This window comes from Dicentrarchus labrax, unplaced genomic scaffold, assembly GCF_905237075.1.
Source record: "Dicentrarchus labrax unplaced genomic scaffold, dlabrax2021, whole genome shotgun sequence".
NCBI classification, from domain to species: Eukaryota; Metazoa; Chordata; class Actinopteri; family Moronidae; genus Dicentrarchus; species Dicentrarchus labrax.
The window spans coordinates 19,700,055-19,719,117 of NW_026136718.1; the positions used below are offsets into that span (position 1 = coordinate 19,700,055).

The 19,063-nt window shown below is 42.1% G+C and overlaps 2 protein-coding genes across 2 annotated transcripts; one reads left to right on the top strand and one right to left on the bottom strand.

Annotated features, from left to right (window-relative positions):
- Nucleotides 1–528: 528 nt before the first annotated feature.
- Nucleotides 529–3,982, bottom strand: peak3 (PEAK family member 3). Its single transcript, XM_051375510.1, has 4 exons — nt 3,637–3,982; nt 3,158–3,306; nt 2,238–2,788; nt 529–1,898 (listed from the first exon to the last, which is right to left on the bottom strand). The coding sequence occupies exons 1-4, from the start codon at nt 3,699–3,701 to the stop codon at nt 807–809; spliced, it is 1,857 nt and encodes a 618-aa protein (XP_051231470.1). The 5' UTR covers nt 3,702–3,982; the 3' UTR covers nt 529–806.
- org (oogenesis-related gene) lies at nt 2,348–11,844 on the top strand. The gene is made up of 7 exons (XM_051375571.1): nt 2,348–2,495; nt 9,700–9,782; nt 9,887–9,958; nt 10,053–10,275; nt 10,756–10,913; nt 11,228–11,335; nt 11,410–11,844. The coding sequence occupies exons 2-7, from the start codon at nt 9,735–9,737 to the stop codon at nt 11,455–11,457; spliced, it is 657 nt and encodes a 218-aa protein (XP_051231531.1). The 5' UTR covers nt 2,348–2,495; nt 9,700–9,734; the 3' UTR covers nt 11,458–11,844.
- Nucleotides 11,845–19,063: the final 7,219 nt, after the last annotated feature.

Consider the following 19,063-nt stretch of genomic DNA (forward strand, 5'->3'; position numbering starts at 1 on the left):
CTGTGGTCTTGTGAAGTCAACAGTCATTGAGTCTGTTTAGAGTTGAGGTGTTGTCTCTGACCAAGTGTTCATAAATGAAGCCAGGGCAAGTAGACTGCTGTCACAAAGCATCCCTCTGGGGCTTTTTATGGGGTTGCACTCATTTGAAGGGAGATGGGGGTAACGAAGTGAAAAGACACTATTAAACAACAGTGGCTCCCATAGAGTTTGAGTATCTTCACTGAAATCAGATTAAAGAACACCACTGAAGGCTTTTCTTGTTGGAAACTATACAGGATTTTCACCTTTAGGAATCCCCTAGCATTTTTTAAATTTTAGGTTTGAACATTATAAAGTCTTCATAGTCAATCAAGGATCAAACTACGATTACTATAAATTACAGTCAAATCGGCCAACCCTATTTCTTTTCTTGTTCCAACATCCAAAAAATGTGATAAAATTAAAATATAAATATATAAACCAGTTAGAAGAGCGCAGAGAAAAGGAGAAAAAACAAATGTCTTGTGAAATAACCGAACATGGCCTAACTTTGGCAGAAAATAGTTTATTTGTGTAAGATCCCATTGCTTATTATGAATGCAGCATTTCATTAGATTTATTTTACATGGAAAAGAGCAGTATGCATCAGTAAACGGCCACATCCTAACTGTTAAAACATGGAGGGATGGAGACAGCATACACATTCTTAGTGTATTTCTGACCATTGTACATAATGCAGACCGACTGTTTACAGCTTAATATGTAAGATTGTAACTACCTAAGAGTCATTAAGGAACGTCATTTGAAGATGAGACCTTCACATAATGTTAGTCCACATTCAGAGAGAACCATAGCTGACTGGTCACGCTCACAACTGTCTCAGGATCAGTAAATGACAAGTACTGCAGGCACATACAGTCCTCCCAATCCAGAGCAGACTGATCTTGGATCAGCCCTCTCTCTGCCAACTTCATCACCAGCAGGGCTCGCTTGATTGTCAGCCAGTTGTGTACAGCTGTGGTCATAGGCCCTCTGTGATTGAAGAGTGGGGCGCGAGGCCCCCAGAGGAGAACCTGAAGCGTGGCCACCATGTCTGCCATCTGGGGCCCACTGCTCTCACTCTGGAGCAGAGAGGCTAGATAAAGGAGCCCCCTTCGGTATGAGGACTGAGTCGGAACCGGACCCAGAGATGTCAGATTCTCGCGTGGGTCGAGGCAGTATTGGATTAGGGCTCCAATATGGGATTTGATGTGGGTGAGGGGGTGAGGTGCTGAAAATGCAGATGATGCCGGGGTTAACACTACACGAGGGGAACCGTGTGTCTTCCATAACGTCTGGATCTTTCCTTTCCTCTCTGTCTTTTCCAACTCCATTTCTTCTTTCAGTCTACTGGACTTCATTTCAGAAGCATCCTGTTCTATCTCGTTATCTCCCTCTTCCTTCTCTCTATTGGGCCACACTAAGAAGATCTCCCGAGGTCTGAGCTCAGCTGCAGAGGCGCTGATGTACAGATGTTGCGAGCCCGTTAATATCTGCAGCAACAGAACACACACCTGTTTGTCATAATCCAAACTATCTGTGCTCTGCAGCGAGCGGCTTTCCTGAACAAAGTCGTCTAGAGTGGCGTATGGCAGGTCTCTCTCAACACTCACTGAGTGCCCTCTCTGGAGGAAAGACTCAACTGAGGGCAGATTAATGTTCATACAAGAAAGAGCCCAGTCAGTGCTGCCTCCGCCTGGTGGTTTAACAGCACTGCAGTCTGACTTGAAAGGACAAGAGGGGTCTTGAGTTTGTAATATGCTTGAATCAGTCCTCGGGGTGTGGCTCGGGTGGAAATGAGCAATGGCATCTTGCACATTTACATGCGACGGCTGGTGAGTGGTGTGACCCGAGGAGGCTTCATCAGTCTGTTTGTGTACCTGCACAGAAAGACGGAAAACAGAATAAACCATATTCATCAAGAAACCCTTACTATGCAGAGTATGTAATGTCTGGCCTTCCTGTTGCAGTTGTGACACCTGATGACAGTTTAGAGGAAGTGTCTCTAGCACCGCAAGTCAATGCCACAATTGCCAGTGTTGATAAGGATCATCTTTGTATTACTTGTTGCTCTGTGCAATATGAATACCTTTCTTTGCACACAATTTCAATTGTAATGTGACTGCAAGTGAGCAATGTGCAACAACAGACATATACAGATTTTAATATCATGCATTATCATACAGAACATGTGGAGTGACTGGAAGCTGTGATGTTACCCTTAAACCCAGCACCCTCCCTGGGAGCTTGGGGCTGTGCAGGCTGTAGTAAACCATGTTTCCGATCTGTTTTGGCGCACTGCCCTCACTCATCAGGAAATCCTGAGGCTGGTATGAGCTGACGTCCCTCTCCGTGGCCTCTCCTCCATGCAGCAGGATCTCAGCCTCCACGCTCTGTGCCATACTTCTCAGAAAGAGTAGATGGCGATGCTGAATCCCTTGGAAGACAACCCTCTGGTCGTCAAAGCTGCTGAAGAGGTAGGGCAGATGTTCATCGGGAGTGTCAAAGGACAGCTGGGAGAAGGATAGTGAGGGGACAAGACTCCCTCTGAATGGTTTAACCTCTTCTGTCTCCTCGAAATAGGTGCTGGATATGGGTGCCAGCATGTACAGTGGGTTGTCAAAGTTTTGAGGTTGTCTTTGCAGTGGAGACAGAGGAAAGAGTGGGGCTGCATTGGTGCCGGGGAGGGAGAGGGTGCGAGTTAATCTCTTCTTTGGAACAGGCGGCGGGGTGCCATCTGAGAAAAATCTCACTTGGTGTCGGGAGGAGTCTGAGCAACACAGTGAGAGAGATTTAGGTCAGAGTTGGACAGTGAGCACGAGCACTGGACATACAACAGTTAGGACACACCAGGGAGTCCGCATCCACAGTGGCAGAAAGCTGCTTGTCAAGTCATTGTAAGCCGTATGAATATTTCATGCGTGTTACTGAAAGTAAAAGTTTCAGGCTGTTACTTCCTCTCTTCAGTTCTCATGAAAAGATGAACTGAGAAGAATGAACCACACACTACACTCTGTTTTGTCTTTTTCCATCACACTGACTGCGCATATATGCGCTGTGGAGTTGTTTTTACGATGGCATTTGGTACGTGAGGCTAGTTTCCCCCACTTGAACTCACTTCATCATTCTGTAAACCTACCGTAGCGCTGGTGTATGGGGCACTGGGCTGCATGACAATCGGTGGGTTCAGGGAACACATCGTTGCATGCGTAGTTTTGATACTGGAGTCCAACAGGGCTGAGCATAACACAGTCAGACTCCTCACTGGAGAGTCTGAAGGAATTACTCCTGTGTAAAAAGAGGCAAAGAATAACAAAAACGTTTGCCTTTCTACCATGAATATATGCAGAGTGCGTAAACAAACCACAACTATTCACAAGTTTGAAAGAGATTAGTTTGTATGTGTTTTTTGTTGAGTATTTCACATCTAAGTGCACTGCAGGATCACCAGATATTTATATGAAATATCTGTGCAATCCACTTTCATCCTATTATATTAGGATCTTTTAATAAGGATTGTGTGATTATGAATGAGATCTAAATGGAAACACAATAAGATAATCTGTAACATAAGCATTTACTTCTAATAAGGAGTCAAAAATATTTGGTTTGTCTTACCTGTGCTGTTTGACAGGCAGCGCTGGTGGATGGTCCTCCACCCTGCTGCCAGGACCTGAAGCCATCAGGAATTCTACCAAGTTACACCAACTAACCTGCTCCTCCACCTCTCTCACACTTCACTTCACTGCCACTGAATAACAGTGTGTATGAAGCTTACAGGTGGCTAACTCTGTGCCTCTGAGAGACTTCCCTTATCAGTTACTCCCTCTGTCACTTTTTCTCTGCCTCTTTCACTTCGTCTGTGTAGATGCATATTAGACTGAATTTTCTGCTCTCGTTATCTTTGCACTAATCGTCTGAGCTTGAGGTTGGTACCGGAAAGTAGCGTCTGTTTTGAGGGCAAAACTGTTCTCTCAGCTAACCTCAACTCGACAGAATGGGGAAGAGCAGTTACAGCAGTGCCCACCTTCCATTTGCACTCTTGTTTCTTTCTCTCAGATGCAGTTGATCTACATTCGCCATGTGAAGCCTCAGCATGAACCTTTCTCTTTCAGATGATGCAGTTTGAGCCTCCACACATGCAATGCTTGGTGCTGGCATGAAGGAGTTTATTTTTTTTTTTTAGGTTTTACTGACTTTAAAGGAAAGATGAAATATTTAAGCAGATATAGTAAGCAATGTTCACTATGTCTATATCTTGCACAACCGGGAAAGTTTGGACATATTAATTAGTTAGCATATGTTAGCATGCTAACTAATTCTGCTGCTTCTTGGCATTTTGTTTGAAGTAATTTGAATGGCTGTAGCTCTTTGTTTTGTTTTCTCTCACCCTACTGGTGGAACATGATTATCTATTCACCATCAGACGTGTAGCAAGGGTGTAGCCTATATAACATGTTAGTGACAGTGTTACTATGACTGTTGATCAGAGAAGGCCTGAGGGCATGAAATACAAAGTAAAGCTGATGCTGATGTCATTAGTTTTTGGTTTTGACCTGATGATGACACTAGAGGGAAAGTCAGAGGATCACAAAGGTTACAAAAAGAAAAACATAAGGATTCATCCTCTGTGGACAATGAATGTCAGGGAAGATTTTTAACACACCTCTGTGATGTCCCACACACACACATACGTGTATGATATTATATTCTAGTATCTTGGTGCAGCCCTTATTTGTGTTGTCGTGCTACCTAGAGTGTATTCTTGAGGCTGAGCATGTGCTGCTTAAGTACTCCCATCCCAGAATGACTCACTAGTGCAAAGGGCTGTTGTCTCTCAAACGGTTTTTAGTATCAGTTCTGTTATATTTAGACCATAACAGCAAACAATCTCATTGAGAAACATAATGACAATGCATGCATCATGTTGTGACTGGCAATGTGAAATGTAAAACAGCCTTGTAAGTAGCTGAAGAGGAGCTTTGTTATAGTCAATCTGCGTGTGGTGTTCAGTGACGTAATCAATGTCTGCTGCAGTAAAGGTAAATCTGGTTCATGCACACAATGGACAGAGAAAAGAAAAAGTGACGTTGGCTGTGTCAAACCCAAAATATGAAGATGACTAGCATTGCTTTTGAGTTAGTTCTTTATCAATATATCAGGAGAGGGGCAGGTTTTTTGGTTCCAGAAGACGGCTTTGACAGAAAATGATTAGGAACCAGTGGTAGATGAGGTTATTTCAGTTTTTTTATAGACAGACCATCAATTAATCCACAGAAATACACACTCAGTTGTCAGTTTATTAGGTGAAACCAAGCTGAAACCAATGCAGTCTAATACAACAGCCCTGGAATAAATCCTATCTTCTTCAAGGTAATCATGTTAATGTTGATTCAACTGTATCATCTTGGATTATGCAGTTGTTTTGGTGTTGAGAATTGTTTCTGAATTTGTGGATAAAGCATTGGAGAGAAGTTATGTAACTTTCTTAACTTTAATGAACATTAACTGATGCTTGCTGTTTGTGAGTTCTACATCAACGATCAACCGTATCTCCAATAGGGCACTCCTACTTTTTAAACTAAGAAAAATACTTTTAATTGACTGAATTGTTAAATTAAAGGAGGTAACTTTCAGAAAATTGTTGTTATTAGTGACACCAGTGGCCGTGAAGTGAACTGCAGTCAGCATCCTGTTGCTCTCTGTACTCTCTGTACACAGTTAGCATCATCCAAAGAGCATTGGCCCGAAAGTGACATACACTGGACTGAATGCTGAAAAATAAATTACAATCTTTATTACTTTACTTTTATCACATCTCATTACTATCTGCAATGTTACTATATTTTATGCTATTAACTAGCCTGATGTTTACAAATCAGCCAACCCCAGCGTAGTTTACAGGCTACCGTTAGTGTTGTTAGCTTTGTACCTTTATCTTACTTGTTATTTTTTGTTAATTGGTTAAGTAAATATGCAAGTTAACATTAGCCAACTAAGATGTCCACTATTTTGCTAGAAATAACATTAGCGAGCAAGCAGCTAAAATTAGCTACTCACCTGCAACCCAGCCACACTGCGTAACTTTATCCGGCGCTAGCCAATCCCGCAACGCTCCATGTGTCTGGATGAAGCTAGCTGACATTGGCCACGTTAGCAATTCATCCGCGTTAGTAAAGCAAACTAACATTTCACTTCCTTTGCAGTATTGTTAGCTCGGACTTTGGACTTTGTGCTGGATGTTGGCTGTAGGTAACCGGACATCTTTTCTAAGCTAACGTTAGCTAGTGTTGCACACTGTTGACACTGTAGGGAAGCGAAGAGAGAGTATAAATGCCACATACTTTCAATTTTTGCATAAAATTCGACCCGCATCCCTACATAGAAACACATAGAAATCAATCCACAGGCAACTGAGAAAGTCGTTGTTTAAGCTGCATTACAACTCGTTCACAAATTGGCAATAAAAAATGATTAATACATAAAAATAATATGTAAACTGCTTCATCTCGTACATATAATACGTATTTTAAATGAAAAGCAGAAGTCCATTTCCTTAAAGCATTAACATAAAATCACTTACATAATGCACATAAACAAACAAAATGGTGAATGATTATAAATTTAGATGACCTTAATCTATTCTTGTGTTCAGGGACTCACTCTTGTATTCTCCTTGCCCTCCACTTAGAGCAGAGACTTCTGCGTCATAATGATATTTACCCACTAAATATCAGTGTGTGGGAGAGTTGAGAACAACAGGCTACAAGGATGCATTAGTCGACCATCATTAAGGGCCTCTCCACTGAAGCTCTTCATATGCTAAGGAGGAAGGAGAACTGCTTGGTTTCTTGGCCTGAGGGAAGCATCAGCAAACATTCACTGCTGCAGGAGACGCAGTTCAGGCTTTCTCTGGGAACTATACAGACATATTCAACGAGGGGTTGAATAGGAGTGGATAGCTTGAGAGGGAGTGACATTTAAGATCATGAGAGCGTTGGAGGAATTCATTAACCTTAAACACACGGCCGATGTGCAGTATTCACTCTGTTATGAGAACTTTAAAGGTGACCCTGTTCCCGAGAAACAGGAACTGTGAAAGACTCAGAACACACAGTAATGCAGCAGGCGTTGGTTTATTTGTTTAAGTGACAACAAATGGTACATTTTTCATGAGTTTCACAGCTTTATCGTACTGACATTTTTTTTGACACAAAACAAAAAGGGTGTTTCATAAGAAGAATGAAACATGAATAAATGCACAACTTAAATCAAGTCACGTTGTTGTTGTTAATATATATATATATATATTAATATAAATAATATTGCAAATCAGTCCCATGATTACATTCTTAATGGCGGGAGGTGAAGTGTTTCTTTATAACATCGTAGAAGCGTCGTTTACGCTTGCCGTCTGGGTGTCTGGATGTAGAAGCAACCGTAGCGTTGACGGAGGAGGCAAAAGAAGCTTTTATCTCGTCCTTTACCAATTCTTTATTCTGCAAGTCAGTTGAGTCTTTACACAGTTTCTTCTGGTCTCTTAACAGGTGAGAGGAGTTGCCTTTGTTGTCCACTGTCCTCGTCCCTGGAGCTTTGCCAAGACAGCACGCAGTCTCCTCATCTTTGTTTAAGCGCCGTAGGCCAGCTTGACAGAGAAGAGCCTCCTCGCTCGCCATCTGTGGACTCTGGCTCAGGGTGATGAAGCCGTACGGGGTGGTGACTTTGGTTAGGTGTGGCAGGGAGAGGGCGGCACTGCTGGCAGGATCCAGGCAGTGCTGGGCCTCGGTGTGGGAGCGGGGATAGGACACTTCCCTCTGAAGAAGAGATTTCTTCTTGGTGAAGGGGTCTGAGACGCTCCGCTCGGCCCTGCGGTCTGACAGAACCAAACTGAAGCCTGATGATGATGTGGATGACGAGAGCGTGGAGGAGCAGGCCAGAGAAGCACATGACTCCGGCTCACTCCCTAAGCCTTCTTCTGACTCTGCGTAATCCTCCTCTGTCTCTTTGTCCAGTGATCTTAAGCTGTTCTGCACAGACAGACTCGGTATAGTGAACTGTGGGATGCTGTCAGGTGTCAGGATATTCGGAAAAATGTTCTCTCGGCTCGTCTGGGAGTCCGATCCTAGAGAACACCCGAGGGACTTGGCACTGCTTGTAGCCCACAAGAGCGCGCGGATGCCTGCGCTGCTGTGCCTGCGAGCTGCGTAGAAATCATCAGAAGTTTTGGTTCCACTGCAAATGGCTCCAATACTGAACGTCCGTGTGACTGAGTTCTTATCCATCACTGAATGTCCTCCACTGTCTTTGCACACAGGCTTGGGTTGTAGATTGGCAAGAGGAGAGGTGACAGGCGGCTTTTATACTTTTCCACTACATTATGTTATCTGCCAAATGCATCAACAGATGCGTAAATGTGACGAAAGCCAGAGGCGGAAACGGTTACCAATTAAGGGAGCTTGTATCAAGTATGGAAGCACAATAAACCTCTTCATATGCTAAGCAGATAGAGATGCAGCATCTCCCTTCCTCTCAAAACGTTTGGACGTGACATGTGTTTGGGAACTAATCAGTTCCCTTTCCATGGTTAAATGGTTTCAGGCTGCTCTTCTGTGTGCAGTTGGGCTGCAACTGTTGACTATCTTCATTAGGGATTAACCTGCTGAATTTTTAAAAATAATTAATCAATTAGTTGTTTAGTCTAAAAAACGTCCATAAATGGTGTTTAATGCCCATCTCACCTTCCTAAAGCCCAAGATGATGTCTTGTTTGTTTGTCTGAGTCAAAAGATATTCAGTATATGCTATACTGAATATCTTTTGACTCAGACATAGATAGCATTCATTTACCTTCATAAATATACTTTAATATACCTCAAATTACGAAACATTATGCCCACGTCAGTTAGGTTAGAATAATTAGATGTTTCCTGTTTGAATATTACTAACACATATTTCTTCATGTATGCAGAGATAAATAAAACAAAGTAACACCAACATTTACAAAAAAGAAAGTGTTTTGTTTGTGGCTCATTCTCGTTTTGCTGGTCTGTGCTGCTACACTTACTTCCTGTTTGGACAGCACTACAGACGTTTCCTAGCAACCGATTACCACATCCCAAAAGTCTTTACTAGCATTTCTTCTCAGTGTTTACATTGAAACTTAGTCATGGATTCATGAATATCTAGAGCTAACATTTGTCGTAATTTTGCAAGTTAACTTTAAAATTAAATGAATTCATACAACATGGATAAATATAATTCCAAATATGTTATCAAAATGACTTTTTGTCATGTTTTAACAACATGTTTTGTTTTAAAAATTCTGCTCTGTTTGGATTCTGGATCATTTTCTAAATCATCACTATCTCTTAATAGTGTTACTCTTTGTAGCCTGTTATCTGTTACAGAGATAGCACGGATCATTTTAAACATGCAGTTTTAAAGGTGTGTTATATTTTGGTCTCCTCACAGCTGCAGCGTCCACACCGGTCATGTGACCACGCTTTGTCGGCCTGTTGGCGGGTTAATTGGCGGGATTTGTCCATTGGTCCGCTCTGATTGCGCCACGTGCATTTGTCCCTGTTGATTGGCTGCACAGTTGCAACATCAGGGTACATTTTACCCTCCAAACCCTGCCTCTACTGTAGCCCTCCAGCCTTTCCCCCCCTCCTCTTTGTTGCAGGCCGGCAGGTCCACCAGGTTTTTACCAGAAACAGGATGACTCCAGAAATCCTCAGCGAGCAGGAGCAGACCCAAAACACTGAGGTAATGGTGGCTGACTGGGTGATCTGTCCCAGTTTCTCGTATGACACATAACGTTATGTAAATAGTAGTTGTGGTAGGTTTCACCTGTGCTGTCTGTGGTTCAGGTGTCAGCGGTGAGGAGAGACGGTGTGTTTCGGTCGATGCTCCGCGGCCTCTTCTGGCCTTTCGGCATCGTGGTACGAGCAGCAAATGGTTTTGTTTTGTTTTGTTTTGTTTTTTTTTATAAACGATTTGGCTTTACACGCTACCTAACTTTGCTCTCACCTCCAGGTGCGTGCGTACCGGGGGTTTTGGTGGGTGCTGGGCTTCCGGCAGCCGCAGGAGACAACCCTGGTCAGCCCCCCCGAGGTTTCCAGTCCTGGACGCCAGAGCCTCGCCGGCCGCAAGCGCCTGCGCAGAGTGACCCGCCTGCTGCTGTCCATCCTGCCCCGCTGGGTGCAGGGCGGCCTGGGCTACCCGGTGTCCAGCAGCATTGGGCGCTCCCTCTCCCCAGGTGTGGTAGCTGGAGGGCTGGTGGATATGTCTTCACCTGGGCCCTCACTAAGACAGGGGACCAGACGGTGTTTGCGTTCAGCCGTTTTCTGAAGCACATGTGTAGTTGCCCACTCATGAGCGTTTTATTTTGCAGCTTTGTTTATCCTAGTGCAACACTAAATCAAAGCCTGCTTTAATTCCGATATGAATTGGCACCTTCTGAATCATTTAAACCTGTTTGTGGATTTAAAAAGCCATTTTGAGTTTTTGCCTCTGGCTTTAGGAAAATGGAGAGAAAATCACTTTATTTCTTTTATACTGTTTAAAAGATTAATTGCTTTAATTTAAAGGTTGTTTTGAAAATGATGCTCATTAGCAGCTCTACTTGGGATAGTGAAGTTGAGGCTAATTGCTGCCCACAGGTGTAAAAGCCAAAATTTACTAGGCTAAACACTCCAAAGGCAGCACATCTTTAAAGAGTGACTTTGTTTCCCAACAGAAGTCAGAGTCTCTCCTACTAAGCCTTGTGGAAAGGGCAGCAAGAGAAAGCAGGATGAGTTGGACGATGAGGAGGAAGAAGAGCATCAGACCTGGGTGGAGGCGCTCACTCAGGAGCTTGCTGATGACGATGCCCCTGAGGAGGATCCTGACTATGAGGTTGGTGCTGTCTACTCTAGTCTCTTCAGTTTAACACTATAATGTAAGTTTGTTTGGCAATGCACGAGGACGGTCAGGATGTCTTCTGATCAGAAATGAAAGCTATCAGGATTTACTAAAGTGCATGACTTTATTTTGGTCTAAAGTATAAATCAGTATTCTGTTTCATTAACACGTTTCTAGTGAACATTGTATTGTTTGCTCTTTCATCTTTTTCTTACTCTGCCAACTGCAATAATGCATAACTGTTTAACTTTAAAAGCCTTAAACATGACGTTTGCTGAGACGTTCTCTTAATTCTGACCATTTCTCAGCCCAGTACTGTAGAGACAGAGAGTGACGAGTACCGCTCGCACAACGACACGGAAAGTGACATTGAGGTTCAGGAGAAAGGCGTGATCATTATTGAAGATGTGAAAACGGTAAGATCCATGGAGAAAGTGTGGATAATGTGTCGTTCAGAATGATGCCACTGACTTGCCTTCTGTGTTTATAGGATGTTGAGCTCCCCACTCCATCTGAAGTCTCTTGCCCTGCTGTTTAATGTGTCATATTTACAATGATGTGCTTTTGTATGTTTATATATTAATTCAATAAAAACTTGTCCTTTGCCTCGACATTGCTGTGGCCTCCCACTAGATGGCAGCAACAATATTGGTATTCAACAACTGAGCTGAAACAAAGGTTGGAAGTGACTTCTGTAAAATGCATCAATACGTTGTGCTAAGGTCTTAGTGAGGCTGGTAACTGTGATATCGTTAATTTAAAACCATTCATTTGGTGCTGCTCAGGTGTCAACCTGGTGCCTGTTTAGGTTGCTCTAATATCTTTACAGCTTCAACTAAAGTGATTACAGCTTCATGTACCAGGTGGAAGTCATCTGAAAGTAGTTTAATAATTGTGCAACTATCATTAAAGTGTATCAAGGGTTCAGGCTTTGTGTGGTGATTCTGCATTTATAGCTGCATATGATCACTGCCACAAGTATTCAGACTTGATTAAGTAAACATGAATCTTTTAATTCAGCGACATGCACACACCCTCATAAAGCAACTCTCTAAAGTCAAATCTCAATCAGGTTTTTGGTGAACTTGCTTTAAACTATATATATATATTTGACTTGAGCACAAGTGGCTGATTTACTGAACCACTGGGGAGTGTAATGCTCATACTTGTGGCTTAAGCAATTTGTTTTTGTAGTCATATCTCCTCTTGCTGTTCTGTCCAGACGGGTCATGTGACAAAGGAAGAGTCAAAGCAGATGGCCCCCGAAAGCAGCAATGTGTGCTATGAGGTGTAACATGAGCACAGGAGTTTCTCAGAGGACAGTCACTTTTCATGTACACAAATCTTCTCAGACCTCATTCACATTTGTGCAGTACTATCATATTCTTAGTGTGATGACCTGCCTCCCAAGAAAATTACACTAAAATTGAGTGATTTGTTTTTAAAAATGATTTACCTTTTCATTAATCTAAATGTTATACATGGACAGCAACTTTTTTTTTTAATCCTTATTCAGTATTTTACAAAGCTCATCTATCTGTGCAGCACTCTGGTTAAAAAGGTTCCTCCCAAAAGGATGAAGTTACGATGGCTCCTATATGTATATTGTTCTTTATAAAGTGTCCTATAACACTACAATAAAAACATATTTTCACAAGAGGTTGTTGTCAGACTTTCTTTTGGTGCCACCTTCAGACCAAACTCTAGCTTTTTAGTCCTATCCAAAAAAATTGTCTATTTTTCTGTCTTCCAGTAAACATGAATCCACTGAACTGTCTGAAGTCTGTGTTGCCACTTCACATGTGACAGGTGGGGGGGATGAACCGGTGCTATTTCTGACTTTAAGCATGTGATTATCAGTTGTTTGACCTGAGTTCATCCAAGCAGAAAATGAGTGTTACCACAGAGCTCATCATCCCACTGCCTCTCTCTGCAGGTGAGGCGGAAGCTGCTGTCATGTGGCTCTCTTATGATTGGCATCAGCAGAGGATGTTGAGTGTAATTTCTCTGCTTCCCACGCAGTCGTACCTCTTCGGTCCATCTACACACTTAGTCTCCCTGTTCACTGCTGAGGGTGAGCTGTGTTTATGGGAGTAGGTGGCAGGTTACTGTGGAGAGCCCCACAAGCCTCTTGAAAATGACTGAACTAGTACTCGTCCAACAATCAGCACCCGCTCTCCCACGCTTGTAGATGAGCTGCTGCTGCTGGCTAAGTGCTCGTTTATGGTGGAGCAGAACAGATCATGGGTAGAGATAAGCTAATTTTGGCCTTTTTTGTTTCCTCTTGCATCACTTTCTTCTGTGCAAGTTTTTTTCTATTTATGTCTTTTAGATGCAAATTTTACATTTCAGGATGAATGTGAGAGAGGCTGAATAACATTGTGGAGAGCTGTTATTGTTATCAAGGAAGGTCGAAATGGGGATTTTATACATAAAGGTCAGTTCAGTAGTCATGAGGAGTTACCACCCTGTGAAAACACTTTTATAATGTTTTCTGCGGCTCTGGAGGAGCTTTGTCACGTATTAGAGGATAACCCATCATCAAGGGTTGTCTCTGTCTCGGTTTTGAAGAATACACATTTAAAACACAAAACCTGCTTTACTGGTACTGTTGTGTTTGAAAGCCTTGGGTGTCTAAAGTTTAATGAAAAGACACTGCTGAGTTGCATTATGGCAAGTGAAGGGTCCTGTGTCGTAGGAGTCAGGCCCATACTAGGGACTAAAGGGACATCTCGGCCTCGGCTGCATTTCTGTGTGAATTTGATTTGTCTTTTTTATTCTTGTGAGTTGGCCCCCAAATGTACGCATTGCCTTTAAGTGCAATAAATAACCCTTTTAAGAACTCTTTGGTAGTCTCAAAATGAGTGTTTGTAGTATGACAAAATTTTTCTAGCAGTATAATATTCTTAAAATATGATGATGACCTTTATTCAATCCAGTCCCACTGAAATAATTTAAGGTAGACCTGACTACCTATAAAAAAACCTATAAGATACAGAAGATAAATGATTCTTTTTGAATCTTACACATTTTATTTAACCTTCAGAGAGGTGTTGTGTTAATTTATAGAGAATTTCTGTTGTAGCATCAAGGAAACATTGCGTTGGTTATTCTGCTTGTGCCCGTGTTAGTCGTAGTTAATTCAGTATGTTGTTATGACTTGTGAGAAGAATTATTTATGTAATACTTTCAACCTGAATTGCTGCCATGTCTGTTGCAACCACTGCTAAATTATATTATGTGTCAAAGGGGAAAGTATCGGGTATATGGGTTTCATTAAACTCTTTGTTTACCGGGGGGGCTATTGTAATGTATGGTGTTTGGTATGGTTTCTGTGTTTATTTGTCGCTCTGCGTGTTGGTTGTGATGAGACTTCAGACGCTGCAGTTTTAAAGAAGACAAAACCCAGTAAAGATGGGATGTGATTCAATTGTTGACACCGAGATCCAGCCGCCTTCAATTAATTCCTGAAAACACTTGAAGTTGTTTTGACAGTGAACTTTGTGACTTCCTTTTTTCTTTTCCTCTCAGATGTTTTTCACCTCCTGACGCTCGGGTGCAAAGGCAGCTGCCACCCTACTGAAGCTGGAGAGCGAACGCTGGTATGAATTAAATGCTTGATGTGTGTGTGTGTGTGTGGGTGGGTGTGTGTGTGTTACTGTGTTTGTGGGCAGGGCAGCAGCACTGAGAGCTGGATACAGAACAGGAACTGATGGTCTCTGGGGGGTTCTCATGGCTGTCTGAACGTTTGAAGGGTAGACTGCTCAGCGGAGGCAGCGATAGAGAGCATCGACCTCTATCTCTGGTGTTTGTAGCCAGCTGGAGACCGCTTTTAAACCAGAAGCTCTGTCTTTGCCTTTCAACTGCAAGGTGAAAACACAGTGTCTGGAAGGGGCTATAAATTTCAGGCACAGTCCCAGGTGTGCTATAGAACAAAGGCTGCCCTGCCTCATGCTGTGAATGTAGTGGTGGTCTCGTTGTTCTGTAATGGATGGCATGCAGAGTGATTGGTCGAGGTGATCAGTTTAGATGCGGGGTGGTTATGTTGCAGGCAGCAGGCGCTTTCATATTATGTCCCAGGCTTTTTTTTTTTCTGTATTCCATTTTACCTGATTCATGTGAGCAACTCTAGTGTTGACGCAGCACAGATTGTTAGAAAACCTCTCTGACACACACACCCACACACACACACCCAGAGGCTCAACACACCGCAGCCACAACTAGGACTTGGTGACATCGGCTTATTGTCACCTTGAATGAATGGCAGCAGGTGCCGGCTGCTCCCCGGGCCCCCAGTCTGACCTGCAGGCTATTATCTGCTGCATTACAATGTGACTCTGTAATGTCAGCCAACAAACGCGTTCAGACTCCCTCCCCTGCCTCTTACTCTTCCAATGTATTCCTCTTTTCTGCCTCTCTGCAACCCCCTCAACACAGTCATGCAGCAAGTTTCTCTTCACATCCAGCCTAATGACCAGCTGTCCCCGTAGATGTCAAGAGCATCCATCATCTTCAGAGAAGTGGAGCAGGAAAAGAGGCATGAAAAATGAGGCAGACAGGTGCAGCCTTCAGTTAGTCATAGACTGTGAGGCATCTCAGAAAGTTTGAGAGTCAAGGAAACCTGCACAGAAGTCTGTAATAATGTTGATCTAAGAGCCGTGGAGTGAGTGGAGGACCAACTGCTGGCAGATGAGCCCTGTCTCTCAAAATCAAGTCAAGTTCTCAGAACAAGACAGAATCGAGTAAATTTGTTCTAGAGATCGTTTGACGTGGCAGCGATTTTCATTTCCTTAATGTTGGTTTTATCCTCTCAAATAGTTTAACATGATAATCTGATGCCCTGAACTATCACAGGCCAGCTTATCCTCAAAGTCCCCCTGAGCTGCCGGGCAGCATCACCTCAGATTCTCATCTGGATGAGTGTATTTTACGTCTCACCGGGCTCCTTGATCAATCCAGCAGGATTTAAAGGCTTTGCTGCTACCTGTGATTGTGATTGTCCTTGTCTGTCCCAAGGTCACTAACACCTCTCACTCACGGCAAACTGTGCAGGGCCCTCCGAAGTGTGTGAAGTCAGCCCCTGCTGATGCCAGTAAGCAAATCCATTCACACATTTATGATGCTACTCTGAGACACGGCCCAGAGACAAGCGAGATATGGAGGAGCCAAGGCGTGCAGGCAAACAGAGAGAGGTGGTGAGAGTGCTCTGTATGTGACAGACATCTTGTAAATCTTTATTCACAATCAGGAGCTGCAGTGCAGATGGATTCCTCAAATGATTTCTCTGACCTTTGGCTCTATTTTATTCAACTTGTTCACACCTGCTGGAGGAAATCTCTCTCTCTGATCACAACAAGCCAGCCTGCATGTGACAGAAAGGAGAGGTCAAATGTCAAACATGTAGTTATCAAGGTACTTGTGTGTTTTTGAATGCACCGTTTGCAAGCCGCAATCATTTGGCACATTGTTGCCCTCTGGTGGTGTTGTGGAAGATTGTTTGGAAGCCTGCTGTTTCTTCAAATGAGCTATTGAGGAGGTTGGGTAATGTTTTAGTGAACTGTAATTGTGCTGCTGCACGGTTCCACACCTCCAAATCACCACTCGCATTGAGTCTGATTTGTGAGTCATATCATGTGTAATCAATGAAGTCAAACAAAGTGGCAGTTCAGTCTGATTAGCTGGCTGGCTCTGCAGGGCTCATGTTGATGACTTTAATGCTCGCAGATGCAGACATGGTGTGAAACATCACTTCCAATTATGTGGCTTTATTGGTCAGGAACTATGTGACAAACTGATCAATATTTTTAAATAGCAGAGTGTGGAGAACCATAATACATGTGCTGTGTTTGGTGCTCCACCAACAGACGGCCATTTAAAAAAGTTTGTTACCAGATTTAAGGCTGTGACTTAAAAAATAAATGGAATACAAATTAAATCTAAAGGTATTTTGTACCAGAGAATTACTTGAAGCTTATTAGTCCGGTGCATAAGTTTAACTGTTGAAGAGACTCTTTCACTTAAAGCAAACTCTGGCTTGTGTTCACTTTATCTGTTGGTGTCTTAATCATAAATATTGAGCAGCGCTGTAAGCTGCTTTGGGTGAGAACGTCTGCCAAATGCCGCAAATGTAAATGTGAAATACTTAATGTGTGAATTTATACTGAACACTTTTAGACAGCAGAAGCTTTATTTCATGACGTTGACGTTTATTATTCTGCAGTTTTCACAAGATTGTGTCTCCGTCTTTCATAGGAATACATTTGTCTTTATGTTATTAAGTCTTTGTGGTTTAATATAAAATACAGTTTTACAGATGGAGTTGCTCTATGTGTGGTCGTGTACAGTATAGTATACAAAGCAGACCCTCCAGGAACTTTCCGGCGAGTTTCACCAATCATAGCAAAACGTTGATCCATACGTCTACTAGAAAACTACTAGCAATTTTAGCGCAACTCTTTTAGCAATTTTCACTTTCTCCTGCAAATTCATTGCAAAAATGCCTAAAAGTATTATAACATGCATTGTAATTTTTTAGAGAAGCTGCCGTGAAATCTGCATTTTAGGCCACAACAAGCTTGGAAAATCCTTGAGGAACTGACAAAGAAGTAGTACAGAAGTATTAACAGTACAATGGGTTCATAAAAACTATTGATAGCTTTATTGATGAAATAAACAGTGACAGGTAATTTAATATAGGTAGGGCCGGGCGATATGGCCTAAATAAAAAAATCTAAAATATTTTCACACCACACCTGATTTACAATTTTAATTGTTTCTTTGGCGACGTGAAATGCCATCGTATCTGTAATTTATTATCATTGAGGCTCCTCCTTCTCATATGGGATACTATCTGGAAATGACTTGAGTGGACTGTGGCTTGTTTTACAGAGCCCTTAGCAGCTGTGTGCCTCTGTGTATTAATCAATAGGTTGTCTAATTGTGCTTTAAACTATACTATGAAGTACTTTAAAGTGTAAAAATGCACAGCATGTCACAAGTGAGGTGAGATAACGTCTCAAAGTTAAAGCTTGAAAAGTATCAAATATACTCCCCTGAAAAAAAGATCCAAAAGTGTCAGCGCCTCAAACCTGTACTGACAGTAGGTGCAGCTCTTGAATAAAGACACTTTCCACCTTGTGTAATCTTTAGCTGCAGTAGAGGTCTTGTCTGCATATGTGCTCCTAGCTTCTAAATTTATGTCCCTCAGCAGGTTTTAATCCTAAAAGATCACTTTATTTTGCTGAGTAACATAATGTACTTCCAAGAAGAGGGAAGAGACTTCAGCTGGAAATCATGTTACACTCAGATGAAATAACTATTTAATTTCATGTTTGACTGTGTGAATGGTGCCTGTCTCAGTCAACCATATCGGTGGCTTTTTCTGGTTTCAAGAAACCGACACAGGAGGTTTCTATTCCTCAAGTGACAATGGGAAGGCAGCTGCTTACTCTGGCCCTGCCAACAGGGCGCCCACCTGTTCACATACTGTGGAGACAGATGATAATAACTGTCACTTTTAGCTTGATTTATGAGACCGCCATGATCTTCTCAACATAGATAATTCACCAACATAAAACAGATAGCAAGATGTGTGTATCTATTAACATATGAAGCAGTTAGCTGCCATTAAAATGTACTGCTTTTCAGAACAAGATGTGTAAATGCTTTAAATTACTCAAAACATTATGCATTTTGATACTTTGCAGGAACAAATGATTAGTTAATCTTCCTAATGGTGTTGTTTGTTTATGTAGATCATAAACTGTTTCATAACTAGTTAAAACCTCCTTGTAGTAAGTTTAGGTAGATCATCTTAATACTTTTTCCATCAATGCTTAAACTGATTATTAGACTTAAAGTCATCTGCTGCTATAACTTCATCATTAAGTTAATTTATCATAATGTATCATCACAATATAATCTATATGTCTATATCTATGTGCTAGTAGAAACAGATATTTAGAGAGTTTAAATCTGTTATACCAAACCCTCCAAAGTATTACTGCACAGTGTTTTCAGTAATTTAATGTATAATAAAATAAGAATAACAACAATGAGCTTTTTATTGTGTCGCCTTTCATGAATGCTGTTAAACTGGTATGTTTCTACAATAGCCCAGAACAGCCAAAACCAAACACTGGCTC

Coding starts and splice junctions, on each gene's coding strand:
- peak3 (XM_051375510.1), bottom strand. CDS start 3,701: ATGGCTTCAGGTCCTGGCAGCAGGGTGGAGGACCATCCACCAGCGCTG. Junction 3,307..3,636: donor CTGCCTGTCAAACAGCACAG/GTAAGACAAACC, acceptor CTTTTTACACAG/GAGTAATTCCTTCAGACTCT. Junction 1,899..2,237: donor GGAGGGTGCTGGGTTTAAGG/GTAACATCACAG, acceptor CTTTCTGTGCAG/GTACACAAACAGACTGATGA.
- org (XM_051375571.1), top strand. CDS start 9,735: ATGACTCCAGAAATCCTCAGCGAGCAGGAGCAGACCCAAAACACTGAG. Junction 9,959..10,052: donor TCTGGCCTTTCGGCATCGTG/GTACGAGCAGCA, acceptor TCTCACCTCCAG/GTGCGTGCGTACCGGGGGTT. Junction 11,336..11,409: donor TTATTGAAGATGTGAAAACG/GTAAGATCCATG, acceptor CTGTGTTTATAG/GATGTTGAGCTCCCCACTCC.